The following is a 12,789-nucleotide window of genomic DNA, read 5'->3' as shown; positions in this document are numbered from 1 at the left end:
CAACAGTAAAGCATCCTGAGACCATTCATGTGTGGGGTTGCTTCTCAGTCAAGGGAGTGGGCTCACTCACCATTTTGCCTAAGAACACAGCCATGAATAAGGAATGGTACCAACACATCCTCCGAGAGCAACTTCTCCCAACCATCCAGGAACAGTTTGGTGACGAACAATGACTTTTCCAGCATGATGGAGCACCTTGCCATAAGACAAAAGTAACTAAGTGGCTTGGGGAACAAAACATCAATATTTTGGTTCCATGACCAGGAAACTCCCCAGACCTTAATCCCATTGAGAACTTGTGGTCAATCCTCGAGGCGGGTGGACAAACAAAACCCCACAAATTCTGACAAACTCCAAGCATTGATTATGCAAGAATGGGCTGCCATCAGTCAGGATGTGGCCCAGAAATGAATTGACAGCATGCAAAGGGCGGATTGCAGAGTTCTTGAAAAAGAAGGTTCAACACTGCAAATATTGACTCTTTGCATCAACTTCATGTAATTGTCAATGAAAGCCTTTGACACTTGTGAAATGCTTGTAAGTATACTTCAGTATTCCATAGTAACATCTGACAAAAATATCTAAAGGCACTGAAGCAGCAAACTTTGTGGAAATTAATATGTGGGTCATTCTCAAAACTTTTGGCCATGACTGTAGATTGATGATAAAAACCATCAATTTAATCAATTTTAGAAAAAAGGCTCTAAACTAACAAAATGTGGAAAAAGTCAAGGGGTCTGAATACTTTCTGGAGACACTGTATTTCATGGCAAATATACACATACAAGCAAGGTATCTGTATACAAAGATCTCGTCTGGCACTGTAGACTAGACATCTGACACTATCATGTCCAGACATAGATGTGACAGACAGACTGCAAGCTAGCTATGTGCCCTATGTGACACAGTACGCCATACAAAAATAAATCATCACACAGAAGATGTGTTCATGTCCTAAAGATCACATTTAGGCATCCGATTCATACAAAAGTGGATTCATCCAGCTCTAACACATTATGCGTAACCACTGGATCTAAAATGACATTTGATTCACATCGTCACTGCTACTATTCACGTCACTCTATTATCCGGTCACTTGTGAAATGTTTCTTGCTTGTGACATTTTAAATGTGCTGTTCACGGTCTTCATATGGTGTGTCAGTAAATAATGCAGTAATCAATAAACAAGATGTCAAAATGACAACAAAAAAAAGCAAGACCACAAAGTACCATCAACATTGCCATCAATTACATATTTGCATGGCAGATACCATAGTAGGATGTGTGTGTGTCCTGTCATCAAAACTTAAGTTTGTGCTCAAACAGTGCAAGGAGCAGAAGACAGGCCCAGCCCATTAGGAGACCAAGGTTCTGCAGGAGGAACATGATACAGGGCCTGTTGGTCTTCACACGACTCATCTCTGGGAGCTGAGAGAAAGAAACGTGAGGAAGAGAAGAGAAGAGAAGAGGGAGAAATTAGGGTCTGGGAGTTTAATTATTGGGTAAATCTCTCTCTATCCCAAATCACCTGTGAATTGCAACAATTTATTACTTATCAATAGGGAAAGAAGATTTTCCTGACTGTGCGAGCTGACTGATCAAGGGGACACACTGTCTGGTTAAACTCCTGTCTCTATCTATCAGTGTGTGTTTTACGAAGAACAGCAGTAGCCCAGCCTCACCATCTCTACCAGCGACAGATAGAGGAAGATCCCCGCAGTAACGGTGAAGATCCACTGCTGGACCTCTGGCTCCGAGGAGACGAAGAGGCCGATGTAGAGGCCGATGAAGGCCGTCAGAGCACTGAGGAGGTTCATCATCACTGCATTCCTCACAGAGAGACCTGAGCTTAGCAACACCGCAAAGTCACCTGAGATGAAGAGAAAAGAAGAAGAACAAAGTAAGAAGAAGAAGAACATATTTTAGGTCATTTAGAACCAGTGTTTTCAGTTCTCCAAAACTGGGACACAAATGACTCAAGACATGTTTATTTTCTGTTTGACAAAAGAACCCAAAGAAGAACAAGAAACGCTGCCACCCCATGCCAACAACCTTTGACCTTTCAGTAGCTGCTCTGTGACCTTGTGACCTCTCACCCATTTCATGAGGGATTTCATGGCAGAGGATGGCCACGGTGGTCGCCATGCCTGTCTCGGTGGACGAGGAGAAGGCCGCCCCCACCACCAGGCCGTCAGCAAAGTTATGGAGGCTGTCTCCCACGATTACCATCACAGCCAGTACAGGAATACCCTGTCCTGGGAACACAAAGAAAGTCTGTCTGTGTGGCGGCTCTGTCCTGAAAGCCCATCTGCTACGTTCCCTAGCCCAGTCCCAGTCCTAGCCCCACTAATTACACACAGCACACTAGACAGAACAAAACAGAAGAGGATCAAACTAGACAGAGAGGGAACTGAGGACTGGGGGACAGGGAGTGAAGATAAAGGAGAAAGGAGGACAGTGAAATATCTTACTTACTCGTCTGATGCGTAGGGGTTCTTGGTTCAGCCTCCTCTGATGGGATTTCTGTGCATTCTAAGTCCTCCACAGTTCCCTGTAGGCGAGAGACAAATACATTGGAGGGTTTTTCCTTACATTACAATGATATTACTCCGGTCCATGGCAAAAGCAGCACACGAGTGACCACAGTTCCCCCTGCCTATGTCATGAACAGTCTAGAGGAAGTTCGCCAAAACTGCTCAGTTTCTCTAAGGCATGAATTATTCAACAGCAGCATCAAGGTCTCCTACACCATGGCCTGTTACAGATTTACTCTCGCCCACACTCCTCTTCAATTTCCCTGCAATGCAACATTCTGTCCACGTCAACATCAGAGTTCAAACTGTTCAAAATGTTGACCAAATATTTTTGAATCCTATAAGCCTCTTTTGAATTCCTGTGCTTTTATATTAGCCTCCCACAGCATATTGGCAGATCATTTTCTCCCACTTTCACTCCAAACCTCTGCCACCTTCACCCATGTTTTCTCTTGTTGTTGATAGGCCTTTGTTGAAATGACACATATTTCCTACTATTGAGAACAGTAATCTATGGCATCACGTCAATTGTGTTCAACCAGTTCAAAGAGGGTTGACAGATTTGTCATCAGCTCTAATTTGAAGCATCAGTGGACACAGGAACACAGTTATACCACTGCAGCTGTTTGTCTCTCTTCAAAGCAGAAACCTTAAAAGCGCTCAAAAAGGACTGTTTCCCTTTCACAGACAGCTCAAGTCCAAACAAGCCTAGGGGACACTTGTGTGAGGATGCACCTTCAATTGAGTTCTCTATTTCTGCTCTCATATGAGGAAGTTCAAGGGTCACCAATAGGTTTCATATTGCTTCAACTGTCCATTGATGCAATCACTGAACATGTTTTATTTTTTAAAGTGCTGCCTGTTACACTACTGTATATGTGCCAGAGAGGGACAAACAGACTCACCAGCTGCATGGTTGAGATAGACATGCCCCTCTGTGACTGGCCGTTGCAGTTGAGCTCCAGGGGGAGGTCATGGGAATTGCCCAGGCCCCCGTGACCCTGCCAGAGAAAAAGAGACTCATCAGCCTCCAGTCACTCCAGAGGCCACCAGCCAGAGCCACAGCCACCTGCACAGTCAGCTCAGCTCAGGCTCTGTCATAAATGGCATCCTATTCCCTATGTAGTGCACTATTTTTGACCAGAAGCCATAGGGATGCAGCTTCATTCCGAGTTTCAGCCAGGGCCAATGGGAACCAATGGGAAAATAGTCATTAATAACCTTTTTTTTTTTTTAAATGGATTTCGATAGATAACATTCAGATTTGGACATGAAACAGCCTGCTAACAGTAATTGTTGTTATTGTTATCTCCTTTTCAGGCCTGTAGTTCAATGTTGGTGGGTAACAAACTGCATATTCGTTGTTTTAAACAGGAAGATGAACATGCCAAGAGACAGAAATAAATACTTTAGTAAAAACTATCATCTTACATGGCCATGTGATGGCATCACAAGGGAGAAGATCCTTTCGATGAGGAAAAAGCCGTAGATTCCAGCGATGATTCCCAAAATCTTCCACAGATATTCCTTTCCCTCAGTAAAGTGATGATCGTAATGGTGACTGTCGTCATGGAGGCCAAGGATCTCCAGAGGAGACAGGGAGAGGAAACAATGAGACATTTAATCTACACTGAAAGCATTCTTATATGTTTTGTAATCAGTCCAGTAGTCATGACTCATGATGACTATAGAAAAAAAGGGGGAGCTAAGATAGAAAGGAAATCCCAATCGGTAATGTCACTGACCATACTGTTTGTTTAACAATGGTTCAAATGTTGTTATGCAGGCTTAGAAAATATCTTAGACCAAATAGGTTGGCGTGTTTACATGAAACAGCTATAACACAATTTTTGATGTACTTGGGAGGTGTCACCATTTAGGAGATATTCTCTATTCCCTATATCTGTGGTATGAGTATAACCACCATTCCATATACCTGTGGTATGAGTATAACCTCCATTCCATATACCTGTGGTATGAGTATAACCTCCGTTCCCTATAACTGTGGTATGAGTATAACCACCATTCCATATACCTGTGGTATGAGTATAACCACCATTCCATATACCTGTGGTATGAGTATAACCTCCATTCCCTATACCTGTGGTTTGAGGTTTATGAGGCCTCTGTGACCTTGGCCCTATACTTGTGGGATGAGTATGGCCTCTGTGCCCTATACCTGTGGTATGAGGTGCAGGAGGGCGTCCCCTGAGAGGGTTCCCACGGCCAGGCCCACAAAGAGCTGCAGGATGAGGGCGTAGGTCTCCTGGCAGGAGTTGAAGAAGATCAGGCAGATGCCCAACATGGAGCCCACAGTGATGAGTAACACAGCAGCCGTACTGTAGCCATATTCTACAGAGAGAGCAGAGACAGAGATGTGTTAAGAACTATAGCAGAGATAACATCAATAGTTAAGAGACAGACTACAGCATCTTTATGTGTTGAAGCCGTACATAAACGGCATTGTTCAACAGATGGATTATGCATGTTTTAGACTCTACTCAGGACAAATAGTGACAAATGGGGGCATGCTGAACATCTTAGCTAGACATTGACATCAGCCAAAGGACAGTGTAGACAAGCTGTTGATTTCTAATGATGGGTTGTGAGGTACAATGTCTTACTCTCAATGGCACTGGGTGGAGATCCTCGTGGAGCTGGCTCTGTGGACTCACAGGCATTCCCTAGCAACTGCTGGATAACAGCTGGGCAGATTTGTTTGAAGTGATCCCGGGAAATATGCAAATGCGGATCCAGAACAAAAATATCCACCAGCTGATTGGCTGAGTAGCATACCTAATCCAACAGAAAATAATCGAAAATATTGTGAAATATTTTGTCTGGGAAAGCTCTCCATGGTGATTCCTCAAGTTCGAACCGTGAGCCTTTTCAGCTCAAATCAGTTTTCACCACTAAATGTGGAGTCTGAGTTTCTGTCTCACCTGTGTCCAGTCTGTGTTGATCCCCAAAAGCTCATGGACACACCCTATATGGGAGGGGCCTGTGTTGCTCTGCTTCTCCCTGCAGTGTGAGTGATAGGCCCCTCCACTACCACCTCCCACACCAAGCTGGTGCAGCAGCTCCTCCAAATCTATGCAACAGCCAGAGCACTGACATCAAACAGTGCTTACATCACCACATACAACTCAAATCTATAGAGATGTACTAAATAGCTTTTTGGGCCCTCTATCCAACTCTATGGTCAAATCACTCATAGGAAGGACTCCTAAACTTACCCCTGACATGTAGGTTGCTGGTGCGGTTGAGGGACTGGAAGATGTAATCTGTAAAGAAGGCAGGGGAGGGCAGGTTCCTCTTGCTGAAACAGTGGCCCTGCAGGGTGTGGGTGATGATGGCTGCAGACAGTGTGGCCACTGAGGATGGATCAGCACCTTGGCTATCTGTGATCCCCAACTCATCCAGTAGATGGGAGGCATCGATACACTGAAGGAGGATGACGTGTTACTGGTTAACAACTGGGAATATCTTCCTGTAACTCGCCAGTGTCCATCTCTAACAGTCTGAGGCTATTTCAATGTGTGGAGATTGAGATGATTCTCTGGTGATGTGAAGAACTGTGCCTTCGGTTGACGTGACGTTTTATGCTAGAGGTGCAGCAGTCTTACCTGTGAGTGGGAGGAGCCAGATGTCTCTAGAGCAGGTGGTTGATAGTTCTGGTTGATGAGCTGCAGAATGCTCTCTATCTCATTGGAGGAGAGGAAGCCTCTTTCTTCTGTAGGTTGGAGGTTGGTCAGGGCCAGAAGGTAGTACTGGTAGCTAGGTGACAAGGAGGAGGAGGAAAAGGAGGAAGGGGAGGGGTTGGTGGCACACAGGTGTTCCATGTTGATCATGTAGTAGAGCAAAACGGTGGAGACTCTATGGTAGTCATCCTCGGTGAGGTAAGCCTTCCTATCATCCTCCAGGACAGAGAGGACAAGGTCTGGAGTGAGGCACTGTAAACATAGCAATCAAACATGTTATGCAGTGTGTGTGACGTAGGGGATATGTTGCAAAGTAAATATTTCAGCTGCTTGGAAATGAAGTAAAACCTTTACTGGAAGCTTACAAAATGAGTCAGGCAGAAATAGGGGTGAAAGGGGGGTATATTACTGGAAATATCAGAATGATTTAATATATCACGAGACATCTAGTGGCCCTTTTGGGTATTTCATATTTGTACTGGTGTCTGTAATGATCACCATTTTTTAGTATTTATTTTACTATGTCTGTATGTATTTGTTGTCAATGTTTTACTGTCAAACTTTTTGGCAGTTGTAAAAGACGTCAATAGTTGGAAGAGTTGCAGTTATATGATAATAATGCCTTTGTTGATTAGATGCTTTTTTTTTGTTAATTTAGCTATTTTCTCTGGAACAATATCGTCAATCTACTAGAAACTTATGGACAATATGGACACTGATATAAAAAGTGAATGCTACACTGAACAAATATATAAACGCAACATCTACAGTGTTGAGCTGAAATAAAATAATCCATGAACTGTTTCCATAGTCACAGGAAGCTTATTTCTCTCGGAAGTTTGTACACAAATTTGTTTACTTCCCTGTTAGTGAGCATTTCTCCTTTTCCAGATTTGTCACATGACACAATGCCACAGATGTCTCAAGTTTTTAGGGAGTGTGCAATTGGCATGCTGACTCGAGGAATGTCCACCAAAGCTGTTGCCAGAAATTGTCCGGATAATTTCTCTACCATAAGGTGCCTCCAACGTCATTTTAGAGAATTTGTCAGTACGTCCAACCAGCCTCACAACCACACACCACGTGTAACCACATCAGCCCAGGACCTCCACATCCGGCTTCTTCGCCTGCGGGAGTATTAATGTCTGTAATAAAGCCATTTTGTGGAGAAAAACAAATTCTGATTGGCTGGGCCTGACTCCCCAGTGGGTGGGCCTGGATACCAAGTGAGTGGGCCTATGCCATCCCAGGCTCACCCACAGCCGCCCAGTCATGTGAAATCCATAGATTAGGGCATAATGAATTTATTTAAATTGACTGATTTCCTTATGAACTATAAGTAAGTCAAATCTTTGAAAAATGTTGCATGTTGCATTTATACAGTATGTTTGTTCAGTATACAGTACCAGTCAAAAACTTAGACACACCTACTCATTCAAGTGTTTTTCTTTATATTTCATATTTGAGGTTCTTCAAAGCTGCCACACTTTGCCTTGATGACAGCTTTGCACAATCTTGTCATTATCTCAACCAGCTTCATGGGGTAGTCACCTGGAATGCATTTCCAGTCAGCCAATCTAAAGCCACTCAATTTGGTCTGATGAGTCCAAATTTTAGATTTTTGGTTCCAACCACTGTGTCTTTGTGAAACTCAGAGTAGGTGAACGGATGATCTTCGCATCCACAATGTGAAGCATGGAGGAATGATCTCCGCACCGTGAAGCATGTAGGAAGAGGTGTGATGGTGAGGGGGTGACACTGTCAGTGATTTATTTGGAATTGAAGGCACACTTTACCAGCATGGCTACCACAGCATTCTGCAACGATGCGCCATCACATCTAGTTTGCACTTAGTGGGACTATAATTTGTTTTTCAACAGGACAATGACCAAAAACACACCTGTAAGGGCTATTTCACCAAAAAGAAGAGTGATGGAGTGCTGCATCAGATGACCTGGCCTCCACAATCACCTGACCTCAACCCAATTGAGATGGTTAGGGATGAGTTGGACCGCAGAGTGAATGAAAAACAGCCAACAAGTGCTCAGCATATGTGGGAACTCCTTTAAGACTGTTGGAAAAGCATTCCAGGTGACTACCTCATGAAGCTGGTGGAGAGAATGCCAAGAGTGTGCAAAGATGTCATTAAGGCAAAGGGTGGCTACTTTGAAGAATCTCAAATCTAAAATATATTTTGATTTGTTACATTTTTTGGGGTTACTACATGATTCCATATGTGTTATTTCATAGTTTTGATGTCTTCACTATTATTCTACAATGCACAAAATAGTACAAATAAAGAAAAACCCTTGAATGAGTAGGTGTGTCCAAACTTTTGACAGGTACTGTATATATCAACTCATACACCCTGTGCTATGGAAACAGTACAAATGGATTTACAGTAACTCATTTTTCTCCAGGTCAAATTGGCCAGCCAGCCATCAGTGAATGTGAATAGAGTGATTAATAAGAAATCTGTCAATTTGACTAAAAGGACTTAAAGCCATCAAGCAAACACTTTGTGCTAACGATCTAAGGCATGTTCTTTGTTACAGTTAACATTTTGTTTTGTGTTGAGGTCATATAAATTAAGAGTCTATATGCTTTTCCCCCTGTGCAAGGCAATTGAATCCATATAATTCACAGATATTTTTAAAAATCTTTAACTCCCTTCATTGTTTGATAATAGGCCTGTTTTACCCAAATGAGGAGCTTTGTGTTAGTGTGAATACAGCCCTGGCCAGACAAACACATGAACACACACAAGAGGAAGAGAGTGGGCAAGACACTAACCCTTGCAAATATTTTCAATGCACAATGTTTCAGGGTCATAAGAGTCAGTTTCTAATGAATGAGTTGCTTTCTTAATTTCTAAAACCCCTGCTCAAATGAGACCTCCATTCAGGGCTTCTGACACACACACACACACACACACACACACACACACACACACACACACACACACACACACACACACACACAGACACACACACAGAGACACACTGTAATCCCACCCATACAAACACACAGAAACCCTGTGCCTCACAGACCACATTTTTATGTAGTGTTCTGTCAAATTGAGGGACCTCTAAAGCCACTCAGCATGAGTGCTGCATAGAGGGCAAGGCCTTAAGCCTCCACACACTCACATTCCAACCATGACAAGCAGGGTTGAAAGAATAAACAGACAGGAGTGAATGCAGACCGTATCTACTGTGGTAGTAATTGCTGTTAACATTAATGTTATTTTTTGGAGTAAAACCTTAAATTGAATAAAAGTGTCATATAGTAGAATGTTATGCATAGAACCCCATAGCAGATAGAGAGTAACAGTTGAATGTCATAGAATGTTTTAGGCCTTACCTTGTCACAGAGCTCCTGTGATCCCCCAATCCGTTCTGCACAGTGCACAGCCTGGAGGACAGTGGAGAGTAGGAACCCTGTCTGGTCCCTCTGGAGCTGGGTCTGAGAACCAAGTTGTAGAGCCTTGATGGCCTCTTGCAGGTAGCCCCTCTCCTTGCCCTGTTCTGGGGCCTGGCCCTCCACGATCCTCCCCAGCAGACACAGGGGTAGAAGGAGCAATGTGGGGACAGCATGGCTCCAGAACCGCATGGTCCCACCTGGGACCCCCATCTCCCTGCTGGGACCCCTGCCACTGACTTAGGGCTGGATGGAGAGACGACAAGGAGGACAGGAAATGAAAGAGAAGGAGAGAGTGCAGCCAAGAGTTTGAGAAAGACAGAGAGGAAGAGAGAAGTTTTATCAGGCAGGGAAAATAGGATTGAGAAAGACAGACAGAGAAAGAGAGTTAGAGAGAGAGCGAGGCTAGAAGCAACGAGAGGGAGAATGTGTTTGGGCTGGGGGAGGCCTTAAAAATGTACCCGCCCTGCCTAATCTAGTGGAGGATGGCCAGCAGGAGGGCTGGCTGGGCACCCTTCACCCGAATTAGCCCCCATTACACAGGGATGGCCAGTCAGCCAAGAGCCCTGGCCCCTCAATACTCCACAACAAAGGGATTAGTGCAAGCAAGTGAGAGAGAACTAAGGGCAGGGAGTGGGTGCGAGAAGGGGAGAAAGAAAAAGGGGGCAGGGGAGGGAGCATGAAGGGAAGGACTTTGAGTTTAAATACAGTAATTGCTCCACATGGACAGAGCCTGCTATACAGCATGTTGGTAATGAGACAAGGGCCAAATGGCTGGAGAAACTCTCCCGAGTGGATGCACTCAGCAGTTAACGTGTGTATCATGTTTTGGGCGAAAAAGTTCCCTCTGCGTGGACTATTAGCTGCAGATCAGACAGACAGAGGGATTTTCTAAACTCCTGGCCTCACACCTGAACAACAACATTCCTCCGAAGGAAAATGTTGCAGATTAGAGAGTTAAGCCATATTACCAGAACACAGAGGCTATAACACATTCTGGAGGACCACTTTCCATGAACACATGCACGCTTACTGTATAGAAATAGATGTTCAAGTTGTTTTTCTAATTGAAAATCCCACTGGATGTCCACCTGCTCACCAATGAGTCAGATTACCATCACGCATCTAAACAATAATAAATAGCTGTAGAACACAGATGAATCCCACAACATGGGGACGTACTAATACAGGAAGGGGCATGCTGAGTAACTGTCCCAGATGCCCGAAGCAGATCCCCAGACATTAACATAGAAGTATTTTTGCTGTATTTGTGCTGTACGGTCCCTGAGTCACCACAGGTCAAATGCACAAGTGCACGCACGCCAACACTACCTCTGAACGCATTCGCAACATCCTCCCACACACAATGTACCCTGCATGTCAGACAAATCTGAACAACACACACTTCTGTAAGACCGTATAAAACGGTATACCCATCCAAAACTACCATTGGAAAAAGATGAAACAAAACATTTCATGAAACATGACCTAGACCTAGCTACCTACCGTTTTTCCCTCTCTACCTTTTGTTTTCTCACTCTGGTGGATGGAGAGGAAGGGTTTGTGTTGTTTTCGGAGAATCCCTTGCATCGGTAAAAACCTCTTATGAGAAGAAGTAAGAATTGTGTAAGCTCCTGAGGATTAGCTGCCAGTTCCCCTGCCTTATAGTGCTCCGGTTGCCATGGAGAAACAACGAGGGCACTGGGAGCAGCACACCACAGGCTGGGGGTGGGCTAGGGAGAGGGTTGGAAGGGGTGGTGGGCAGGGTAGAATGGAAGGGTGTAGATGATCTAGTTGAATGATTGAAGCCTGAGAGAGCACTGTTCTGAGAACTGCTCCTTCCTGCAAGCTCTTTGCCACAGAGCAATCAGTATGCACACTCCGAATAGACCGCAGTCTGCTGTTATGTAATACAGTAATAGCTATAAATATTTTCTTTGCAGATGACTTGCATTGCATTGCATGTAATTGAATGTAACTAAGTGACTGATGGACTGACTGACTGACTGACTGACTGACTGACTGACTGACTGACTGATTGACTGACTGAGTGACTTAGAGACTGACTGACTGACTGACTGAATGACTGAGAGACTGACTGACTGATTGAATGACTGAGAGACTGACTGACTGACTGAATGACTGAGAGACTGACTGACTGATTGAGTGACTGCCTGGCTGAATTAGTGACTAAGGGACTGACTGACTTCTCAGGTTTCAACAAATGTTTCCACAACGTTCACTTAAGAGTCTCATTTTATATGAATGTTCCCCTTATGAGCAAGGAATGTTTTCCGGAGACCATTAATGTCAATTAGAATTTACCCAGAATGGGATTACCATGTTCTCAGAATTTATATTAATGTTATAGACACGTTTAATGGGTACGTTGCATGATTAAGATGGCGCCGTTTTGCAATCTCCGACCCTTTATTTTCACAAAATTACTTTACTTTATTTTCACGACATGTATCCGCTATTATTGCTTACAACCGACAAGAACTTTTGAACATCAGATTGACAGTTACTTACCCTAATTCCAGCTTCAACTTCGATTAATCTGCCAGGGGCTCTCTATGTAATTACAACCCAATTTTCAGGCCACCCAAGAGGAAACGCCATTGTTACAAAGGCAAGAGGGGGGATCCTGCTGAGATTAAGGTGAGGGGTAAACCAGCCACTTCCCTCCATTCTACTGGCTAATGTACAGTCACTTGATAATGAGATGGATGGCCTCCAATCGCGGATTTGCTACCATCGTGACTCTCGATACTGCAATATTCTTTGCTTTTCTGAAACATGGCTCTCGGACAAGATAACCCCCATGGCTATCCAACTCACTGGGCGGAAAGGACAGTGGAGTCAGGGAAATCGAGGCGGGGAGGGGTTTGCCTCTGCATCAACATACACTGGTGTGCTAACTCCAGTGCGGTGGAAGTGTCAACCCACTGTTAACCCATCTTGGAATACCGGATTGGCAAATGCCGACCCTTCTACCTCCCGAGGGAGTTTTCAGTTGTTATCGTTACTGTTGTATACTTTCAACCTCAAAACAATAAAATAACAAGCTGGCACTTAATGAACTGTACAAGGCTATAAACCAACAAGAAAAGCTACATCCAGAGGCTGCTTTT

The 12,789-nt window shown here is 44.1% G+C and overlaps 1 protein-coding gene across 3 annotated transcripts; it reads right to left on the bottom strand.

Annotated features, from left to right (window-relative positions):
- Positions 1-617: 617 nt before the first annotated feature.
- Positions 618-11,334, bottom strand: LOC110489950 (zinc transporter ZIP12). Of its 3 annotated transcripts, none has more exons than XM_021562982.2 (13): positions 11,162-11,334; positions 9,599-10,275; positions 6,161-6,487; positions 5,771-5,978; positions 5,477-5,625; positions 5,159-5,330; positions 4,714-4,886; positions 3,966-4,118; positions 3,440-3,535; positions 2,476-2,551; positions 2,097-2,255; positions 1,683-1,870; positions 618-1,428 (listed from the first exon to the last, which is right to left on the bottom strand). In XM_021562982.2, the coding sequence occupies exons 2-13, from the start codon at positions 9,866-9,868 to the stop codon at positions 1,300-1,302; spliced, it is 2,100 nt and encodes a 699-aa protein (XP_021418657.2). In that variant the 5' UTR covers positions 9,869-10,275; positions 11,162-11,334; the 3' UTR covers positions 618-1,299. The 3 variants fall into 3 exon arrangements, with proteins under 3 accessions (XP_021418657.2, XP_021418658.2, XP_036800133.1); XM_021562983.2 differs by having other exon boundaries at positions 9,599-9,901; XM_036944238.1 differs by lacking the exons at positions 5,159-5,330; positions 5,477-5,625; positions 5,771-5,978; ... (1 more) ...; positions 9,599-10,275; positions 11,162-11,334 and having other exon boundaries at positions 3,966-4,095; positions 4,714-4,852.
- Positions 11,335-12,789: the final 1,455 nt, after the last annotated feature.

The sequence above is a fragment of the Oncorhynchus mykiss genome, chromosome 15, assembly GCF_013265735.2.
Source record: "Oncorhynchus mykiss isolate Arlee chromosome 15, USDA_OmykA_1.1, whole genome shotgun sequence".
Taxonomy (NCBI): Eukaryota; Metazoa; Chordata; class Actinopteri; order Salmoniformes; family Salmonidae; genus Oncorhynchus; species Oncorhynchus mykiss.
This window is presented reverse-complemented; position numbering and strand designations above follow the sequence as displayed.